We start from the raw sequence: 23,010 nt of genomic DNA on the forward strand, positions 1-23,010 counted from the left end.
ATTTTTATAAGGCATTTGGCAAAGTGCCCCATGTAAGACTCCTGAGAAAATTAAAAAGTCATGGACTAGGTGGCAATGCCCTGTTGTGGATTGCAAACTTATTAAAAGGTAAGAAACCGAGAGTATGACTAAATGATCAGTTTTCTCAGTGGAGATGCGAAAACAGTGGCGTGCTTCAGGGATCTGTAGTGGGATTGGTGCTTTTTAATACATTTTATAAATGATTTGGAAAAGGTAACAATGAGTCAAGAGATCAAATTTGCAGATGCTATAAAATTAGTCCAAGTTGCTAAATCACAAGTGGATTGTGAAAACTTGCAGGAGGATCTTGCGAGACTGGAAGACTGGGCATTTAAATGGCAGATGAATTTTAATGTGAACAAGTGTAAAATGGTGCACATGAGGAAAAGTAACCCTCACTGTGGCTACACAATGTTAGGTTCCATATTAAGAGTTACCATCCAGGAAAAGGATCTGGGTGTCAATTCAGTGTGAGGCGGTGGTCAAAAAAGTAAATAGAAGTTTAGGAATTATTAGGGAAGGAATGGAGAATAAAATGGCAAATGTCATAATGCCCCTGTATTGTTCCATGGTGAGGCCACACTTAGAATACTGTGTGCAGTTCTGGTCTCTGCATTTCAAAAAAAGATATAGTTGCATTGGAAAAGTTACAGAGAAGGGCAACCAAAATGGTAAAGGCTAAAGAGGTTGAATCTGTTCAACATCTGAGTGGGGGATATGATAGAGGTCTACAAAATCATGAGTGGAATAGAATGGGTAAATGTAAATTGGTTATTTACTCTTAAAAAAAAAAAAATACAAGGAGTAGGTAGGCCCTATATGAAGTTAGTAAGTAGTACATTCAAAACAAATCAGAAAAAATTATTTTTCACGCAATGCACGATTAAGCTCTGACAATCATTACCAGAGGATGTCATTAAGGCAGTTAATGTAGCTGGGTTTAAAAAAGATTTGGACAAATTCCTGGAGGAGAAATCAAACTGTTACTAATCAAGTAGACTTAAGAAATGGCCATTACTTATCACTGCGTAATAGCAACATGGGATCTGTTTACTGTTTGGCATATTGCCAGGTACTTGTGACCTGGATTGGCCATTGTTGGAAGCAGGATAATGGACCCTCTGTCTGATCCAGTATGGCAAATTCTTATGTTGTAATGTATGTAAAGTACAGCATTTATAGAAGAAATGACCTTGGATTTATAGCATGAAATGTGTAACAAGAGATAAAATCATTTTTTTCTGTGGTAACTTCTTAACTTGGCAGTTTTTTGACAGACGACAGCTGACCAATTATAGTTACTGACTGAAAATTTGGCTCAGGGATCCCCCAGTCAATGCCCTAAATGTTTAAAATTTTAGGAGCCTGAACTTTGGAGTTGCATCACAATGTTGAAAGTCTGTGTAACTAGTTACCCCCAAACCCCATTTGAAGGTTAAAGGATCCACAGAAAACACGTTGTAAATGAGCTTGAAGCCACACAGCTGTCTTCTTCAGATGTTCTTTTGGTCCTTTAAAACAGGAGTTCTCCCCCTAGTCCTCGGGACACATCTCACCAGTCAGGTTTTCAGGATTTCCACAATGAATATGCATATGAGAGATTTGCATATATATCTCACACATGGTCATCGGGGATATCCTGAAAACAGGACTGGCTAGGTATGTCCAAGAAGTGAGTGAAGAACCCTGCTTAAAAGGTATTGCAACTTTGAAAACGCCGGTTTCCTCTAGGACTAATATGGCTGCTAGGCCATGCCACACAGGAAAGATAATTTTAAGATCTTGACTGGCATTAATATTATTTAATGCCAGTCTTTAGATTTTGAGATCTGATGAAAATCCCTGCAATGAAAGACCTTTTGTGTTTCTGATACCAGAAGTTCAGGTTTTTTTTTTTTAGTATTGTTGACTCTGAGACGTCAGACAGCCATTCAACAGTGGAAAGATAATGTAAACATCATGATTCTTTAATCCAAGTGGGAAATATTAAAAAAAGACATTATTCATCTAGGGGAAAAATTAGATTTTTAATGTTCACTAAAATAAGTCAACTCACAAACTATATTTTCTAATTAAAAGGCTTTTTCATGCACTATAACTGTTGATCTGGTTTTTCTGTGTAAAAAGGTTCTTACGGCTGGGAATGCCTCTTGCATGTAAATGACCATTTACAAGCTGTCTGTGTCATTTAATATAATTAGAGCAGTTTGATAGTATGCCAATTTTTTTTTCACTTATCCAGAGGCCACCTCAGCAGGAAGGCAGTAGTATAGGATGTCAGCGATCCTGGATTACACTGTGTAGTCATCTATCCAAGAAGTATCAATATATTACTTCAGTGTATACTCCTGAGGAATTCTGTGCCTAAAAAAATACAAATTTTGCACATAGTATTTTAAAATTCTGCGTATTTAACTTGTCAGCTAACAAATATAGTCACTGAGTAATTGAAACTGATATGCAGGGGAAAGAAATTACTATGACGCAATGTTTTTATGGTGCAGGAGTAACATTGTTAGTCATCCCCATCAGCCTCTTCCCCAGCCCTTCATCTTCTCTCTCCCTTGCCACCCCCCACCAATCTCTTCCCCCCCCCCCCCCCCCAGCATCTCTCCTTCTCAACTCTCTCATCCTCTCTCTCCTTTTCTATGTCATTCTCTAACCTCATTCTCTCAGCCTCCCCTAGCTCCTTTCTTCTTCACCCCCACCATCATTTCTCTTACCCAGCCTCTCTATGCCTCTCCCCTCCCACCTGTTAACACTTATTTCCAGTCATAGCTGTCAGTAATTGCTAGCTAGCCCTCCTCCATTAAATTTAATCTCCTTTGCTGCTTCTGTCCCAATCCCATGGCCCTATCTTGCCACCTTCACCTCTATCCCAGGCCATGTGGTGTGATGCAGCCACTAGCATGGGTGCTGTAGCCATGATCCTTGCTCCATCAGGGCCCAGGTGTGGCCAAATTCTGCACATACTGACTTCAAATTCTGGTGGGTAGGGGAATTGTGCACCAGTTCTGTATTGCACAGTAATAAGAATGTTTACATTCTAGAATATATTATTGCAATTATGAAATTGTTTATTATTTTTAAAAATTATAAAATAAATATAGATTCTAATAGAAAAACTCTTCATAATGGGAAGATAAATATTTGTCCTACTACTGCTGCTACTACTTCATATTTCTATAGTGCTATGTGACATATGCAGCGCTGTATGCTTAAAATACCTTTTCCAGGATGGTAAAAAATAAAATGTTGAACATCAAGATGAGAGATTTTTCTAACCCTTTATCTTGATATTTTCTTCTTTGCTAAAAAATATTAGTTGCTAGCTGAAATTCTTGTCAAACATGGCAGGACTTTATAGTATGGCGAGTTCATAGTATACTATATAAATCGATTTAGGATAGAGCTCGTCTGTGTATGTTGTATGAGTGGGATAGAAGTTGTTAGTGTATTACACATACACTAAGTGAGGAAGGGAGGCTGTGTAGGTGTGAAGCCCCTCTGCTATCTGGCATTAATGGCCACTCATGCATCTATGTTCTTACTGCCACTTCCCTTCTCCCCTTCATGTGAAAGAAAACAGCCAATTGCTACCACAGTTCAGAGCCATAATGCATTTTATATGAAAGGGTCCCTGCCACTGCTGCTGCATACAGACTTTGCTTCATGTTTGCAGCCTAACATTGTTTCATTGCATGGGTGTAGTCCAGCACCTGTAAGGATTTATAAAGGTATACTATAGCCTGTGGGATACTGCCTGTTTCCCCCCTTCCCCCCTCTGTGTGAACTGACAGTGCTACAGAAAATTGCTACTTATTTTACCTTTGTATATTCCTGGGCTTCTCAGATTGCATATGTAATCATTTATCTTAGAATCAGACCTTTTATTCTCAGACAGTTCAGACTTAATACTTAGAATAATACAAACCTATGCCTCTTAGGTAAGAAACTTGGACTATAATCACTAACACAGTACATACTTATAAAGATTAAATTTTAACATATTCTAGATGAACCTAGAGGAATACATATCACAATAACCTTGACTTGCTTCTGATGTTACTAATAAGCTTAGCTAAATAGTCTCAGAACCTTAGAAGATTACTCTCTGTCTTACCACTGAAGATGTCTCTGAGCCGTGAGAGAAGCTGGAGTTCATGGAGAATATCTCTGTTGATGGAAGCATATGTTAGTGTCTCTGCTCGCCTGCTGAGCTAAAAGGACTAATCTGATCCCTTGAGAGGCCATTAAGTGACAGGAAGGAGATTTCTGTTATATGTAGTGCCTTTAAAGTTGTTGGATCCTCCATCAGCGAAGTGGCAGGGAGGAGCAGACTGACCCAGTGTTGTCTTCTTAGTATGTTAATTGATCGCCATTGCCACCACCTCCTGAGTTGTCTTCCCATGCTGTTTTTAAAAGCCAGGATTTCTGTATTCAGGAGTTCATGCATAGTAAAACAAGATCATGAAATAGTCTCTTCTTCACTTCAAACTGCTTTACCTCCCCCCCAGCTTGCCCTCCTCCTTGGAGGGTCATCTGCCTGATGTGTGATCAGGCCATGTGACAGTTGATCAATGTTTGATAAGGTCTCCTTTCTGAAATGTATTGTCCAGTTTTTAGGCAGAACTGAGTTCTGCTGAAGGTCTTAGGTCTGTATTGTCTTAGGTCAGCTTTGTTTTTGGAGAGAAGATTTTATTCTTTCAGCGAGGCCTAGTTAAACAGTGTGTGCTGGCAGACTAGATAATTCAGTCACTTTATTACTGTTCTGGGCAAAGTTCATCATCTCAAGCTTCCATTTTGTGAAGTCAGAATCCATATTTTGCCACATACAGTAGTGAAACTTCAGATATCCTCCTACATACCTATAAGCTTCCCTTCCCCCAAGGCTGAACTCGCCAGCATCTCTGGGTCCAGTGGCTGCCAGGGTTAATTTGAGGCCCTTTCCCCAGTACAAAAAGGCACAAGTTTCTTGTGCTGCCACTGCAACTTTATATGTGTTTTTAAGGGAGGAGAGGGAATTCAGCCACAATAGTGGTAGCAAGGAACCCTAATTTTCATGTTATTCTGTATTGGCGGTGTTTTTTGTTGGAGAACTGGGGGTAGGGTGACCTGTTCTGTGTAGCAATCACTGTGTGTCAGTCACTGTTGAGATCACCATTATTTTTTTAGCTATTCAGGCCCAGGCAGGGGGTTGGAACTAGTGTCATGATGTCAAAGAAGTGAAGCTGCATCTCATAGGAAGCTTTCTAGAACAGGGGTGGCCAACTCCAGTCCTCAAGAGCCACAAACAGGCCTGGTTTTCAGGCTTTCACAATGAACATGCATATGAGAGAGTTGAATGCACTGCCTCCACTATATATAAATATATCTCATGTGTATTCATTGTAGATGTCCTGAAAACCAGGCTTGTTTGTGGCTCTTGTGGACTGGAGTTGGCCACTTCAGCCCTAAAGTATAAGACAGATTAGACACTGGCTTTTATAGTATGGGTCAAAGGTTCCTAAACCTATTCTGTAGGATTTCCCTAGCCAGTCAGGATATCCACAATAAATATGCATAAGAGAAAATTTGCAGTGCAATTTGCAGGCAATTTTAGGGCATAGGGCACTATTTTAGAACAGATAGTTAAACTTTGCACAGAACCCATGGCATCTAAATGCATGAACAGAGAAGGCATGCTGATGGAAACAGTGGACTAATGATCACCAGTGGCACCCAGCAGACAAGCAGGAGCTGTTGGGCAGGTAATGTTAGAGCGCTTTGCTCATTCATGTTGTAGGTATCATTTGGGGTTCCTTGCCCTGGCACACATTCTCCCCTGTGGCCAAGCCCTGTCCCATTGCCCCTTCTCCCCAGATGTGACAGTCAGGAGGAGGAGGATGTGATTGCTTGTATTGCAGGCTTCTTCTGTGCTCTTCAGTTGTGCTGCTTTGTCATGTATTTGCTCCCACTTCCCTCAGCTCTAGAATTTGTCTTATGTGCTGATAGAGGCTTTTCTTCTGCGTAATTCACAGGAAATTATGCAGAGGAGTATTATTCCATAGGAAATGACTGCATAGTTTGTTTGACCAACCTGAATAATCTTTTTCGTAGCATGAGAAAAAATTGCCATCATTATAGATTATTTGTACATTTGTATGAGTCAGGAATTTTGCATACTCGAGGCCACAGAGCAAGGGCAAGGAAGGGAATGTGGCTGTGAAGGCAATAAAAGGAGAGACTGGTTCCCATGTCTTTATATTGTATTTCTCTGTATCTAACAAACGCCTCAGGTAAAGAGACCAGACATCCCCTTTAATTCACCTGTGAGAGAATCAGAAAAGTGATGGGGAACAGTGAAAGAAAATCTTTCACTATGTTTATTCTAGACTCTAGAGCGTGATGTGAAGGTGTAGAGGAAACATAACAACGTTCCTCTTTATTGAGAAGGGCACTGATGATTAGAATGGCACACTGACAGAGGGACAGATAAACAGAGCATGGTGATAACGGGCTAGAGGAACCGGGAGGTAATAGAAAATATTTTATGATTATGGCGTTTATGATGTATTACTTTGTTGACTTAAACCACTTTGAGCTGTTACTAGAAAAGTGGTATAAAATAGAAGTAAAGATTATGAAATAAAAGAAATAATGCTTGGAGCAAGGGGCTGGTGAGGAACATGCAGAGGGATCTGGTGTTTGTCTGGTTTTCCACCATTTGAATATGGAAGCCGAGTACTTTAATCTGGGCAGACTGAATGGCTCAGTTGGCCTTTATCTGTCAACATTTACTATCACTTTGTAAGAGCAAGGATTCCTAAATCAGTAGGTGTAATGAAAAACGTACAGTAAATATTTTGAAAGATGTCTTGCTAAAGACTGAAGTCTCTGTGTAGTCAGATCAAATGCAAGCCCTGTACGTGTTTTGAATTCCGGAGTCCAAATACTGAAAAAGTTGGAAAGCTGTAGTTTCCTCTGCTCATTTTAAGTTCTTCCCTTTGCTGCAGTTTCTAAATATAATTTAGCTGATCTCATTGTTTCAGGAATTTGAAAAAGCACTTTCAGGTATCATGGGAAAATAATTAACATTTTGGTGTGTTATTGGATTTAGCTCTTTCCTTTTCATTGGTAGCTCAAGGTGAGTTAAATTCAGATACTGTAAAGTATTTCCCCGAAACCAGAGGGCTTACAATCTAAGGGACTGATTTACGAAAGATTTTCTCCCAAGGTGTATCAATGGGGAAAAATGATTAGTAAATCAGGCCCAGGGACGGTAGCTTTAAAACAGCCGCACAGGCATACATCAACAGGCGTGTGCCGGCTCGCGCCCATGGATGCGGCCATTTTTAACATGCGTGATTATATGCACGTCTTATGAAATCAGCTGGCCGCGTGTAAATGTGCACGCCATTTTATATAGATGCGCGCGTATGCTACTTCTACCGCGAAAGTAGGGGGATTTTAATATACACGCGTGCTAACGCAATTACCAGTTAAACCAGTTCATTCCCACTTTGCCCGGTTACAGGATAGGACTTCCTAAACCCCCCCCCCCCAAAAACTAACTAGCCTCTCTTTTATCCTACCTGCCCCAACCCTTAAAACCCTACTGACTAGCCTAGTAGGGGGACCCCGGTGTACACTTGTGTGCATAAATACTTATACGCTGGTTTCCATTTAAATTCCCAGAACGCCCATGTCCTGCCCCTTTTTTGGGCTTTTTCTTTTGTGCGCATACCGGGAGATAATGCGCATCCATGGACGCTCCTTAAAATACACATGCTGCGTGCCGGCCCAAGAGACGCGTGGTATCTCCCTGATTTGGTGCGCATAGGGCTTTTAAAATCCACCCCTAAGTTTGTACCTGAGGCAGTAGAGGGTGACCTGACTTGCCCAAGCACACAAGGAGCATCCATGAGATTTGAACCCCTGGCTTCCCTGGTTCTTAGCCTGCTGTTCTAACCATTAGGCTGCTATTCCATTCTGTTTGTTTATTTAAAATACTTATTACCTGCACCCTCCAATGTTTGGGACTGGGTACATAGTAACGTACATAAAATGAAGTATAAAACAAGGAACAGCAGTTTTTTTTTTTTTTTAAAGAAAAATGTCTCCTCTGGATAGGTAAAGATTAAATTTGTAGGCTTATGCATTGTATTTTTGGCCTGAATTGTAGGATAGGTAAATGTCTGTTTGAAAACCCAAATAACCAGCTGGCTGGGTGTGATAGCAGGTAGAAGGTCCCTGGTGTAGTCCTCGAGTTGGGTCTTCTGCGCCCCACCTTGACTGAGGATGCTGAGGAGGCAGCACTTGTGGCCCCCAGGGAGGATGGAGTTCTGGCTTTCATGCAAGGGTGACACCTGCTGGCTGGATTCAGGACCCATAATTTCAGGGGTCCCCCAGACCAGGACTGGGGTAGGAATATAAAACTGGGAGAAAAAGAATCCTTAATTATTTGCAAATAAAGGCTCATGGTGTCAGAATTCCAGCCCTGGTTCTGATTGAGTTGGAAGAACAGGAGGAAATTGCTGAGTATAAAAAAAAAAGTAAAAAAACAAAAATGACAGCTTTATCTGTATATCAAAGGAGAGAAATTGAGACAAAATCATAAGCTATGCCATACTGGGTTAGACCAAAGGTCCATCAAGCCCAGTATCCTGATTCCAACAATGGCCAATCCAAGTCACAAGTACCTGGCAAGTACCCAACATTAAATAGATCCCATGCTACTAATGCCAACAATTAATGGCAATTCGTTTACTGTAAACCGGACTGATTTGTATTGTATACAGGAATTCCGGTATATAAAAATTAAAAATAAATAAATAAATAATTTATGGACTTCTTCAGGAACTTATCCAGATCTTTTTTTAAACCCGACTACACTGTCTTAACCACATTCTCTGGCAACGAATTCCAGAGCTTAAATGTGGGTTGAGTGAAAAAAAGGTTTCCCTGATTTATTTTAAATGTGCTACCCAGACCTTATATTATCGGAAAGAGTAAATAACCATTTCACATTTACCATTCAAGACCTTTTATGATTTTGTAGATCTCAAGCATATCCCCCCTAGCCATTTCTTTTCCAAGCTGAACAGCCCTAATCTTTTTAGCCTTTCCTTGTAGGGGAGTAGTTCTATGCCCTTTATCATTTTGGTTGCCCTTCTCTGTCCTTCCTCCAGTGCAATTATATCTTTTTTGAGATGCGGCAACCAAAATTGCACACAGTATTCTAGGTGTGGTCTAGTCATGGTGATAGAGGTATTATGACATCCTTCGTTTTATTTGCCATTCCCTTCCAAATAATTCCTAACACACTGAGCTGAGGATTTCATAAGAACATGCCATACTGGGTCAGACCAAGGGTCAATCAAGCCCAGGATCCTGTTTACAACACTGGCCAATCCAGGCCATAAGAATCTGGCAAGTCTATTCTATGCTACTGTTGCTAGTAATAGCAGTGGCTATTTTCTAAGTCAACTTAATTAATAGCAGGTAATGGACTTCCCCTCCAAGAACTTATCCAATCCTTTTTTAAACACAGCTATACTAACTGCACTAACCACAAACTCTGGTAACAAATTCCAGAGTTTAATTGTGCATTGAGTGAATGTGCCACATGCTAACTTCATGGAGTGCCCCCTAGTCTTTCTATTATCCGAAAGAGTAAATAACTGATTCACATTAACCCATTCTAAACCTCTCATGATTTTAAACACCTCTATCATATCACCCCTCAGCTGTCTCTTCTCCAAGCTCAAAAGTCCTAACCTCTTTAGTCTTTCCTCATAGGGGAGCTGTTCCATTCCCTTTATCATTCTGGTCGCCCTTCTCTGTACCTTCTCCATCGCAACTATATCTTTTTTGAGATGCGGCGACCAGAATTGTACACAGTATTCAAGATGTGGTCTCACCATGGAGCGATACAGAGGCATTATGACATATTCCGTTTTATTCACCATTCCCTTTCTAATAATTCCCAACATTCTGTTTGCCATTCCCAACATTCTGTTTGGGAATCGAATGTGCAATGTAACATTAACTATGATGCCCAGATCTTTTTTTCTAATATGGAACCTAACATTGTGTAACTACAGCATGGGTTATTTTTCCCTATATGCATCACCTTGCACTTGTCCACATTATATTTCATCTGCCATATGGACGCCCAGTCTTCCAGTCTTGGAAGGTCCTACTACAATTTATCACAATCTGCTTGTGATTTAACCACTCTGAATAATGTTGTGTCATCTGCAAATTTGATCACCTCACTCATTGAACCCCTTTCCAGATCATTTATAAATATATTAAAAAGCACCAATCCAAGTACGAGTCTCTGAGGCACTCCACTGTTTACCTTTTTCCACTGTGAAAACTGACCATTTAATCCTACTCTCTGTTTCCTGTCTTTTAACCAGTTTGCAATCCACAAAAGGACATTGCCTCCTATCCCATGACTTTTTAGTTTTCTTAGGGACTTTGTCGAATGCCTTCTGAAAATCCAAAATCACCACATCTACAGATTTGTCTTTATCCACATGTTTGTTCACCCCTTAACAAAATGTAGCAGATTTGTGAGATTTCCTTTGGGTAAATCTTTGTTGACTGTGTCCCATTAAATCATTTGTCTATATGTTCTGCGAATAAAAAATATAGAATGATATAGATATTAATTTCTAAATGTTTCTTGTAACTGTATACAGGGTTATATTTAGGTATATACACACTTTATCTATAAAAAGAAAATGACCTTGAAAACCTACTTGACAAAAGAGTAATGGTATATGAAATAGCAAAGTATCAGCGGAATAAAATGCTACAGGAAAGTTAAACCTTTCTTTGTGCACCTGTGGGGTACAGAATCTCATTTACCTGTACAGTGAAATCTTTCAGTTGTCATACTAGAGCTCCTAACCCCAGTCGGTGCTGCCTGTGATTAGCATATATACAGGTTCTGTTTTTCTTTTTCTGCTACAGTGCATTATTCCTGTTAATAGCAGCAAGTTGTCTTCCGTTACATGACTCCCAGGTAAGCATGCTTTTTTAAATGTGGGATTTAATACAGTACCTGACCTGGTGATGAAATAAATGTTTGATAGTATAGACATTTTGTGCCAATTTAAACCAAAACTAAACTGAAAATTTTTTATAGTTTTATAGTGCATGGCTGGGATTTTCTCCACTGATTCCTATGGTGCCAAAGCAAATAAGTATTTCGGAGAGATTTGCAAATGAAATGGTGTGGAAACAAGTGTGGGCAGTTTTAGCTTCTTGCTCTCAGTTGACGCTAAAGTCATAGCCCTAGCAATCTATCAGTCTGATGCAATAACCTGCGCATTAAACTGTGTGCTGATTTTCGGCACACAGATTAAAAATTTTTTAAACTCCTGATGCAGTAAATTAATACTATGCTAATGATTCGGGATTAAAAAAAAAACCCAAACATAGGGCCTCATTTTCCAATATCGCAGTGGTAACGCATGAGGGGGCGTGTCCTATGCAAATAAGGCATTTTTCGTGCAGTGGGGAAACATCGCCGCACGCGATGTTTTCGCCATTCGCGGAACTGGAGTCGCAAATCGCGAAAACATCGTGCACCGCGATAAAACAACCAATGAATCATCGCAGTACACGAAAGTGTCCAGCCAGGAGTATTGCGGTTCACGATATTCCCAGACAGCCTGTTTCAGAGAGAGAGAGAGAGACAGACTTCCTATAATGCCTATGCCCTAGACAGGTATTTGTATCCCTATGGGAGGGCCACCTAGTAACTCGAGGTGGGGATTAGGTATGAGCGTAGGGGGTTGTGGGCCACTTTCACATTCAACATGAGACCTACGGAAAGAACAGTGGTCTCTAGTGAAGATTTGCTGGCCGTCGGAGTGAGGAAACTCACTCCAAGAAGAGATTTGGGCAACATTCTCTCAACCTAGCTTGTTGTTGCCCAGGTAGAGTGTCCATCAAGCCAGGATACTGAAACGGGCTGTCTGGGAATATCGTGAACCGCGATACTCCTTTACCGGCCTGTAGCGCACAACGTATCGCGAATGAAAGGGTTGTAGCTATTGGCCGTGTTAGGAGCCGTGCTACCACTGCGGCCGTTTCGCCGCACACGATACTTTTACATAAACTCCGCCCCAACTCCACCCCCTGAATACTAAATTAAGAATTTGCATTCGCAAATCGCGTTAACGGCTGTTAGCGCGATTTGCGAATTTATCTCCCGCGGTAACTCCTTGGAAAATGAGGCCCATAGACTGCAAAATGTGCATGGGAGCTCTAAGAAGTAGTAGGGTGTCACTAGGACTGAGGAAACATTGGAATGGGAGCCTTCAATAAACATGCTACTGCCCTCTTACCAGTTGGGGCTTGCGCGCCAGTAACGGGTCACCCCCAGGACCAAGAAGCAAAGCTGGCTCAGGGATAGGACAGACTGGAACAGGAGAGGAAGAAGTCTTCAAGGGTACCGGCCACCTTCTCACTCGGGTTGAGCCTTTGAACTCTAGGGGCCGGCAGGTGATACAAGAGCAGGAACTAAAGGGTACCCACAAGGAGCAGGGCCTACTGCAGGATCAAACCGAGACACAACAAGGTGACCACAAAGTTCAGGCAGACAAATACAAACAAACAAAACCAAGACAAGTAGACAGAGGACAAACGAGCTAACAGAAAATGGAAGACCTCAAACAAACCAGAAATAAACAAGACAAGAACAAGCAGCAAGGTAATTACATAGAACAAGAAAGGGTCACTTGAGAGAGAAGGCCAAACACAAGAGTGGAACAATGGAGGGGCAGAACAAGGAGCAGAAGGCCTCCAAGCTGAGGAAATGGTACTGTGAGTGAGACAGGCATTAATGGGTGTGGCAGTGCTGCTTCAGAGAGTCTTCAAGGCATAAGCCTGTGCAGATCAGACAGCAGCCAACTGAGGGCCTCTGGAGGCAGGATTCTCACATTACCCTTTTGGTTTGTGGATGTATCTTTAAGAGCAGAGGTGGAAGTGCCAGAAGAGCTTCAGCAAAGGCATGATCTAAGTTCTGGTCTGTTTTTGTTTTGGCCAGGAGAGGAGGAGGAGAGAATTGTCCCTTCCACCCCCATCAGCTGTTCTGGGCTGAACTTCAGCAGGGACAGGTCCCTGAGAGGTGAAGGAGTTAAAAATAAATAAATAAAACTCCAGCAGTACCAGAGATAAGTATGGGACTGGTACTGGGAAGGCTGCAGAGAGAATGGCTGGTGGTATATGTAATCGATATTCAGAGATTAACTGAAGGCCCATCTCTCTGAGGAGCCACTCTGCTCACATTCTGCAGATTTTATGTCTGAGGGCTCTAGGTATAGGAAGGTAGCTGTGGAGCAGCAGAAATGAGATGTACAACCTGAGCACTGCATGTATCTAGCATATGATTAATTTATCAACGTCTTAAAAACAAATAAGGTGATTCCTCATTCTAGAGTCTTTCTGTTGCAAGAGGCCCAACTCCTGTGCATAATCTTGGTCTCTCTCCTATCTCCCCTCTCTCACCTTTCCTTGAGGATTACACAAGTTTAGATTTTTTTAAGTCTTTTCCCATATGCATTACAGCGAACACCCTCTGGACTGACTCCATCCAGTTTATATCCTTTGAAGGTGTGGTCTCTGGAATTGTACACAGTATTCCAAGTGAGGTCTCACCAGGGAACGATCCAGGGGTAATATCACCTCTCTTTTTCTGCTGACCATTCTTCCTCCTATGCAACCAAACACCTTTCTGGCTTTTACCATTGATTTATCTACCTGTTTGGCCACCTTGAAGTCATCAGATGCAGTCACCCCAAAATCTTGTCCTTCCTTTGTGCTTAGAATTTTACCCACTACTGTACCACTTCCTTGGTTTTTGCAGCCAAAATGTGACTTTGCATATTTTAGCATTAAATCTTAGCTGCCAGACTCGAGACCATTCCTCAAGCTTTGCAAGATCCTTCCTCATGTTTTCCACATTTTCCTGGCTGTCTACCTTGTTGCAGATTTTTAGTATCAGTGACAAAAAGACAAACAATTGTGCTCATTATTTCTGCAATGTCGCTTATGAAGATGTTGAAAAGAGCCGGTCCAAAGATGAATCCTTGTGGCACACCACTAGAAGCACCCTTTTTCCTCAGAGTGCACTCCATTTACCACTACCCTTTGTGGCCTCCCATTCAACCAGTTTCCAATCCAGTCACTCTTAAGGACCATATGCAGGGTGCTCAATTTATTTATGTCACTTATGTGAAATTGTGTCAGGTCTTACTGAAGTCAAAATACACTACATCTAGCACGCTCCGCGATGCAGCTCTCTGGTCACCCAGTCAAAGAAATCAGATCAGATTCGTCTGACTATGCTGCCTTGGATCTTGCAAGCCATTGGATTCCAGAAACTGCACTATCCTTTGTTTAAACAGTGATAGTCTGTTTCATCACAAAGATCAAACTAACCAGCCTGCAGTTCCCAGCCGCCTCCTTTCACTTTTCTGAAGAGGAATCACGTCCTCCTGGCTCCAGTTTTCCGGAACTACTCCTAAAACTGAAGAAGCCGTGAAAAGGTCAGCCAGCGTCGCGGCCAGAATTTCCCTTTGTTGTATCTCACCCAGCACTATTACTTCAGATCTAATTAGCTCCTCATAATCGCACCTTTCTGAAAATCAATTGAGATTAACCTCCCTTCCAAGTCTATTAGTGTTTGTTTTAACAGAAGGCACAGGAGTGGGGGGGCTCGCTTGTATGGAGCGGCGGTTGCTACCCAAGCAACTTGCTGGGCAGATTTGAATGGACCTTTTTAGGTCTTTTATCTGTGGCTCTGCTCCTGGACCTTCCACAGTGAACGCCGAATAGAAACATTTGTTAAGTAATTCAACTTTTTCCTCCCCTTTACCTCCTGAGTCTCACAATGCCACTTTTTTGCACTTCCTCCTATCACCAACATATCCCCTTTTTACCGTCTTTGCTATTTTTTCTTCTGTTTGCATCTTCCTGTTTCTGCAATCTTTCAGTTCATGAACACTAACCTTATTTCCTTACATTTTTTAGGTACTATTAGAGAAAACCAGAGCAACCTTTCTTTTTTTTTTTTTCCTTTTTTTTCTTTATTTACTTTCCTAACAAAGTTTCGTTGCCCTTTTACGCTACCTCCTTTTCAGTTTTGTCCACTGCTCTTCTGCCTTCCCTAGATTTTTTCACATCCGGCTAATAACTCCTTAAGGTGTTCCTCCTAGTTTAACAAAGTTAGTTTTTTCCTAAAGTCCAGGACCCTGGCCTTTGAATGAGCCTTCCTAGTCTGGGCTCTGATACTGAACCACACCATCTGATAATTACTGGATCCCAGATGATCATTCACTACAACATCAAGAAACACTGTCCCCATTAGTAGGCGAACAGGTCCAGCATGGCTCCCTTCAATGTGAGTTTCATTACCAGTTGATGGAGCAGTTTTTGTTTTCCCTGCAGAGAATCCAGGATCTTCCTGCCTCCAGAAGACACCCCAGCTGGGATATCCCAATCAACATCTGTCAGATTGAAATCCCCTAGCAAAAGCACCTTCTTCTTTTTTTTTTTTTTTTCATAGCAATTTTGTGAATATTCTCCATTAAACCTCTATCCATATCTTCTGTCTGTGATGGAGGTCTATATATTACACCAGTATAAATAATGTTCCATTCCCTTTTTCCAGATTTAATCCACAGTGCCTCCTTTTTATGTAATAATCCCTGCATTTCTATTGCTTTAATACTATTTTTATACGTGGCACCACTCTTCCATTTCTTCCTACTCTGTCCTTCCAGAATTGATCGTAGCACAATATAACTATATCATGCTTCTGGTTTTCCATGTATCACATGTACCAGCTTCCTGTTACAATTTGGGATGCACAAAAAGACATACAGAAGTGTATTTAAACTGGAAAAGAACCAGACACACCGGATAAGAGGTTGACAAACATTTGAGATGTTTCACAGATCTGTTTCATGTCTTAGACATTTAACTTTATAGCTAGTGTGGCTGGTTGTCTTCCACTTTGAATGCTGGGTTAACCCTCTAGGGCCTCAGCATGGATGATGTTCTGCTGTGGCCCAGTTTGTACATTTGTGCTGGGTTTTGTTTTTTTTTTTTTTAATTCTGGACCTTCTGTTGTCTAGATCTTGCATTTTCAAAAATTTACATACATAAAAATTAGCATATACATGCATAAGTAGTCTCTGCTTGTGTATTCTGTATTTTATAAAAGTAGAAAATATGCATATTTATTTACTTTCACGCGCGCACATACGCATGTAAAAAAAAAAAAAAAGGGGGCAGTTTAGGGATGTTCCGGAGTGGGGCCAACACTTTAGCGTGTAAGTTGCTAATTTAAAAAGCACGCATGAACATTTGCCAACTTACTTGTGTATTGTTATATTTGCTAAGTATCTACTGAAGTGATATTAAAAATGTTTTCTGAGTGGGAGGTCTGGGTGAATTGGTGGGAGTTTAGGTTAAAGAAAGAGGAGAGTCTCGATGACCTGGAAAAGGACTGGGTAAACTGGTGGATTAACTGATAAAACTGGTAATTTCCTTTGAAGTGTGACATTTTGGTGTCCTCGTCCCTTCATCCTGTGAGATCTCCTGCCCAGGTCCATTTGGGCCACACTCCATGTGGCCGCTGCTCAGCCTGTCCCATGTCTAGTTCTTGGTCTACCTTCATGCGCCCACAAACGGGCAAACAGTATCCCCACCACCCTACCTCTGACTGTCAAACCAAGGGAGTTATTTGGTATTACCTGCCCTTTCTCACTTGTCTACATTGACAAAACTGCAAGCATTTTAAAGACATCACTCGAAACTTGAGGTTCCTTTAGTTGTCCACTGGCATGAGAAAGGTCATGTCCTTACTAATTTGCATTCTATGCCCTAGAGGTGATATTTCCTTCACCCCGCGGTGGGAATGTTTTCAGTCTTTTTAACCTGCCATGAACAACGCTGGATTTATGAATTAAATTCACTTGCACATCATAGGGTTTGGTTTACAGAAGTTCTGATACGTTGCTGCTGTCACTTATTGTAGCCCCGCCTTCCATATGACATCATCCTCACTGATGGGTGCCGAAGTTTTTTGGTGTGCGAAACCTACTCTCTCTAACACTCTCTGCATTTGCCGGCGGCTCTTTGCTTTTAAGCTGCCTTGAATGTTTGTTCAAATCTGTCATAAATGATTGTATGAAAATATCATCCGTTAAATGGTATGTACACCTTATTCATTTCAGAGCCTCTCTGCTGCTGTCACTTGTGGATCTGTTTATCAGATGTTTTCTTGTTTTTAATTTTAGAGTGGTTTTCACCTGTCCCTCCCAATGCAGCCTTGGAAAACACTGTCCCCTGTCAGGGGACTGACTTGTAATTCACCATACCTTGGACTCGATGACCACTCTCTTTGATCTGCGATTTATTGGATATTTGATGATTTAATTAAAGATTGAATATCTTTTGTGATGAAAAGTGGATCATCTTTAGCCTGTGGATATTTACAGATCATATGAATCATGTTTGCCCCACACTCTACCTAATTTGCTTTATTTCTAAATGAATACCATGTTATGATATTAGTCTACTTCTGGATAAAGCTGAGCTTTTTTTCTCTAATACTTTCTCCCTCCCTCCCTCTCTCTCATTTTTCTTCTCTTTTTTTTTTTTTTAATTTTTTTTTTAAATTTAACTAAAAGCATAAACAGATTTCCACCAACAGTACATTAACAGATGAGGCAGAGATTTGTTGAGATAATATGGCAAATAACCACTAATGCAAATGCTTAGAACAAAAAAGAAAACCCCACAAATTTACATTTGGGTTTATCTCTCCCCCCCCCCCCCCCATAGATAACACACAATCTTAAGGGAGAGTAGATATTTTATAAAACTTCCAAAAATAGGCTCATGTCATTTCTCTCATTTCTGTTCTATTTTCCTCCCGTAAACTCTCCATTCTCAACATTCCTACCAGCTCACATGTGGACAGCATAAACCCTGTCTTTGACGAATCCATATTTTTCAGTTCATGTATTGCTAAATTTCAAAGATACCAACTTTTATTACTTATATCTGCCCATTCTTCTTTCAGGTGGCCTCTACTGCTAGCTAATCATCTACAATTAGCTAATCATCTCATTTACCCCTACATCTACCCCATTCTTCAACTAGTATTCAATTCTGCAAGTCACCTTCTCTTGTGACTCCTACCATTCCTTCAGTTCTCCTCCTTTAACAGGCCAATGCAGTATCTGCACGTAGAAAGCGGGCGCTCAACACTGAGCGCCCGCTTTCTTTACACGCGACCAACCACCTCTCCTGGGGACCTGACGCTATTTTCAAATGACCTACCGTACTAAAAAGGACGCGCTAGGGAAAAATGTGCGTCCCTAGCACCTCAAGTGCCTAGGAGGCAGGGCTAGCAGCCCATGCCTGACCTGCCCTAAGCTCCCTCTCCCCAAGGTCTGGCCTCAGATTGGTCCTTTTAACTGACATTTGTCAGTAAAAGGACCAATCCCCTTTCAGGGCAGCCTTCTGAAAGATGATTGGTCCTTTCACTGATATGTGACAATGAACGGCCCAATCAGCAATAAATGGAGTGAATAAATTAATATTAAATGCCCGACACTTTAATATTGATTTATTCACTCCTTCACTTATTGCCGATTGGTCCGTTCACTGTCACATGTAAGTGAAAGGACCAGTCTCCTTTCAGAAGGCTGTCCTCCGTGGAAAGGACCAATCAGGAACAGCCCTGAAAGTAAAAAAAAAAAAAAAAAAAAAAAAAAGCAGTATTTTCAGTATGCTTTTTTGGCTACTCAGAAATTAAGGCGGGCAGTTGGGTGCTCGTTTTGGATGTGCTAACCCCTGTTTTGCATCGGGGGTTATGGCTGCTTGTCCAAAATGCGCGTCTAACAGAGCGTTGAGCCGTGCGCTGCGGCCAGCACACCATACTGCATCGATGTGTTAGAGTTTTCTGTGGTTCCTAGTTTTACACATCTAGTATAAAATCTCCAGCTGGTTAAAGCCCTGTGCTCTCAGCTGTTCATCACCTGTTGTGTTCCCCTTCATTCTTACTCTTCTCCTTGCATTGTTTCTCATTGCCCATTTTCTGTGGAATAAACTTCTAGAGCAATACAGTAGGTACTATTTTACTTTTTCCCAGCTTTAAAGATGCACTCTTCTTTTTCACTAGAACAGGTTATTGATTAATTATGCGCCCTCTGTAAAAATAGCTTTTTATGTCATGAAGTGATTTTGTTACACACTACCAACATCGCTATGCCCAGGAATTTTGTGGAAATGCAGAGGACTATTAGTAAATAATTTCAGAAATAATAACCGAGTAAATATTTTAATTGATACAGCAGAAGTAATAATGTTTACCATGGGTATTTTAGAAATATTGCATAGTACAACATGGGAACAGTTCCCTCTTATCAGAAGCTCAGGCCAGACAGGGATCAGTGATCATTACAAGCCCTTGAGGTTCAGAAGCAGGATCTCTTACAAAAAAAGATGAGAGCAGATGAGCATCACAAAACCCATTTCTTCAGTCTATTCATGATGCAGTACTGCAGAGCTCTCGTCTACATAATCAAAGGATCCACTGTGCTTATCCCATGCTTTCTTGAGTTCTATTCCTGTTTTCTCCTCCCAGCACGTCGTATGAGAGACTTTTCCATGCATCTGCCACACTTTCTGTGAAGAAGTATTTCCTTATTTTACTCCCAAGTCCTGACCCCCTTCTGAGTCCATGATTTCTTTTTTTTCTAAAACTTCCTTTTTATTTCAGATTACATGCTATTTGTGTATTCTTTACCTTTTAAGAGTTTTGGGTCTTTATTATCTCTCTCTTCTTATAGTCACACACTGGATGATGGCATATAGGGACCAGTTGGCTCACCCAGTCTCCTCTCTGGTTCTCTACAGTTTTAGTAGATGAATTTATAAATTCCTATACTTAAATCAACACCAGCTACCCCTCACATGCCAACTCTGCTCCTACCCCTAACCCTCTCTATTAGGGGTGCTGAAACCGGTCCTATCCCACCTAGCCAGTTGGGTTTTCAGGAAATCCCTAATGCATATGCATGAGAAGTATTTGCATACACAGGAGGTAGTGCATGTAAATAAATCTCATGCATATTCATTAGGGGTATCCTGAAAACCTGACTGGTTGGGGGGGGTGGAGAGCCATAGGACTAGTTTGCGCACCCCTGCTCCATATCTGACTCAAGCATGTTTAAATTGTTAGTGTGCTGGCCTCTGTCATCTCTGCAGCTAGGCTGTTCTAGGAAACTGTCTTTCTCTTTGATTCTTACAAGTCTCATGCTTAATCCAACACTCAGAACCCCCTCCCGTGTCTTACCATCAAGATTTGTAATAAGGACATAACATTTGCCATACTGGGTCGGACTAAAGATCCACAAGCCCAGTATCCTCTTTCCAGCAGTGGCCAGTCCAGGTCACAAGTACCTGGCAGGATCGCAGAAGGGAGATAGATTCCATGCTGCTTATCCAAACAGCTACCAAACCTGATAAGGCTGTTGTCCAAACATCTGGCAGCTGCATGCTTGTTGTCAGGGGTGTACATTGTTGACTGCATGTGGGTTACCCGCCCCCCCACCCCCCATCTTCTTGGAAGTTAAATGCAGCTGCGCCACCATGCTCGGCATCTTGGAAGTTAAATGCAGCTGCGCTACCATGCTGGGCACGTTGGCTTATATTCTCCCCTCTTGATTCCTCCAAGGTTCCGTATGATAGAGGAAGCTGGATTTTTTTCTCACTCATTTTTTGCTGTCCTTTACCTGTCCCCAACCTGCCCTTACCATTGTGCCCTATGTCTCTCCCAAGCATGCTTAAATGATGTCCTCTTTTTGGTTATTCTCCAAGGACAAAGCAACTCCTTGCAATTCCATATCCTTTTCTATTACCTCTATGGAAAATTTCACCTTCTCGTACTTTACTGAAATTTGAAAAATGTTTGGATATTTATATCGAGGCTTCCCAAACCTATCTTGGGGACCCCACTGCTAGTCAGGTTTTCAGGATATCCACAATGAATATGCATGAAATAAATGTGCATGTCATGGAGACAGTCTATGCAAAATCATCTCCTGCATATTCGTTGTGGATATCCTGAAAATCCGACTGGCTATAAAGTCCCCAGGACAGGTTTGGGAAGCCTTGATTTATATCATATTCCCCTTTCCTTTCATTCCTTTAGCAAATCCATTTTGAGTATCATAAGCCTCTCTAGGGTATGGGTTGTAGGTCCTGTATCATTTTAGTAGTCTGCTTCTGAACCACTTCCATCCTCTCACTGTGCTTAAGAATGCATGGCTTTCAGAACTGAACACTGTACTACTCAAGGTAGGATACAAGCTAGTGATCTCTACAAAAGAACACTACCTCTTTTTTTCTTGTTGATGATATATCTACTAATGCAATCATGTATACTGTTAAATTTCCCAGTTGCTTGGGACGGAGCAGAGGAAATATTTACCTGTGAGAGAATTTCTAACCAGCTGAGTTTTGATTTCTTCCTGAAGGGGTAGAGCAGACGCGTTTTCCCGGCCCCTGGAGCCCCGCCCACGAGTTGACGACGCCGACGTCATCAGCTGGGGACTGGCAGTATAAAAGCTGGTCTCCCTCGGCGTTTGATGGACGGAGCAGAGGAAATATTTACCTGTGAAAGAATTTCTAACCAGCTGAGTTTTGATTTCTTCCTGAAGGGGTAGAGCAGACGCGTTTTCCCGGCCCCTGGAGCCCCGCCCACGAGTCGACGACTCCGACGTCATCAGCTGGGGACTGGCAGTATAAAAGCTGGTCTCCCTCGGCGCTTGTCGCCGTCCGGCGCGTGTCGCTATAGACTGAAAATTTTGAGTATTTGAAGAATTGGAGAGGATTTAAAATGGCTCTCTGACTTGATGCATTTTCTGACGCTCCTGCCTTTCATTTTCTCATATTGGACTTTTCTTAATAATTTCTCCTAAATGCCGCATAAAAGAAAGGGGAAGGTGAGGGTTTACCTACCCGAGCCCTCACCAACCGCAGGACAGCGGGTAATCACCGAATATGCATCTCCCATTCCATCAGGAACAACGAGCCCCGCTAGCGGTATGGGAAGAGGAGTCCCCTCTCCGCTTGGGGAAATATCGTTGTCCCCCCCAGAACCACGATTACCGCCGAACGCTACCTCAGCGTGTATAGCCGGGAAAGTTGAGTCGCCAGTGCGAAGAGCTACAGGAGCGATTTCTTTGGGCGGACTCCCGGGAAGTACCGCGAATGTGGAGGGATCACCCGATGCCACGAGCCCTCTTGAAACTGCAGCAAGGAGTGAGTACCAAAATGAGGATATGTTGCAGAGAACTAGAACAGCTGTGGGTGGAGGGGAGACATCGGGTGGCCTAGTAAGAGGTCCCATAGAGGTGAAAAGACCGGCGGAAATCACAATAGAGTCCCTTTGGGATTTGGTTGCGGGGTTAACCATGGCATTTAATGAGCAAACCCAAAAAACGGAGGAAATTTCACTCAAAATGGACTCTATCGAAAAGCAATTACATCTGAGGGGAACAGAACAATCACAAGAATTACAGCAAGTAAAAACAGATTTAAAACAAATGTCGGATATCAATGCTGTATGTGTGAAAGACCAGGCAGTCTTAACACGACGGCTTGAATCTGTGGAAAATTATCTCAGACAACTAAACCTAAGGGTTTTGAACTTTCCAAAAGTGGTGGGGGAAATTCCATTACTGACTTTCAAGAGATATCTGAAAGAAATCCTACAGATTCCAGAAGAGCAGATACCAGCTGTAAAAAAGATCTTATTTTTAAGACAAAGACAGAGTCAAATACAGATATCCCCAGTAGGGGATATTGGGAATTTTAATAATCTATCTGAATATTTGGAAAGCTCTGGACTAGAGATATGTGAAAGAACTGTACTCTTTGTTTCTCTGTTTTCAGAGTTCGACAGAG

At 41.7% G+C, this 23,010-nt stretch overlaps 1 protein-coding gene across 1 annotated transcript in view; it reads left to right on the forward strand.

Annotated features, from left to right (window-relative positions):
- LOC115082353 (transmembrane protein 241-like) overlaps nucleotides 1–23,010 on the forward strand; it is a gene marked incomplete at its 3' end in the record, with an annotated part of 108,408 nt that overhangs the window by 44,118 nt on the left and 41,280 nt on the right. The window contains exon 5 of the mRNA XM_029586589.1: nucleotides 10,987–11,038. Within this exon, the coding sequence (XP_029442449.1) occupies nucleotides 10,987–11,038 (52 nt within the window). The remainder of the gene's footprint in view (nucleotides 1–10,986; nucleotides 11,039–23,010) is intronic.

The sequence above is a fragment of the Rhinatrema bivittatum genome, unplaced genomic scaffold (genome assembly GCF_901001135.1).
Source record: "Rhinatrema bivittatum unplaced genomic scaffold, aRhiBiv1.1, whole genome shotgun sequence".
Taxonomy (NCBI): domain Eukaryota; kingdom Metazoa; phylum Chordata; class Amphibia; order Gymnophiona; family Rhinatrematidae; genus Rhinatrema; species Rhinatrema bivittatum.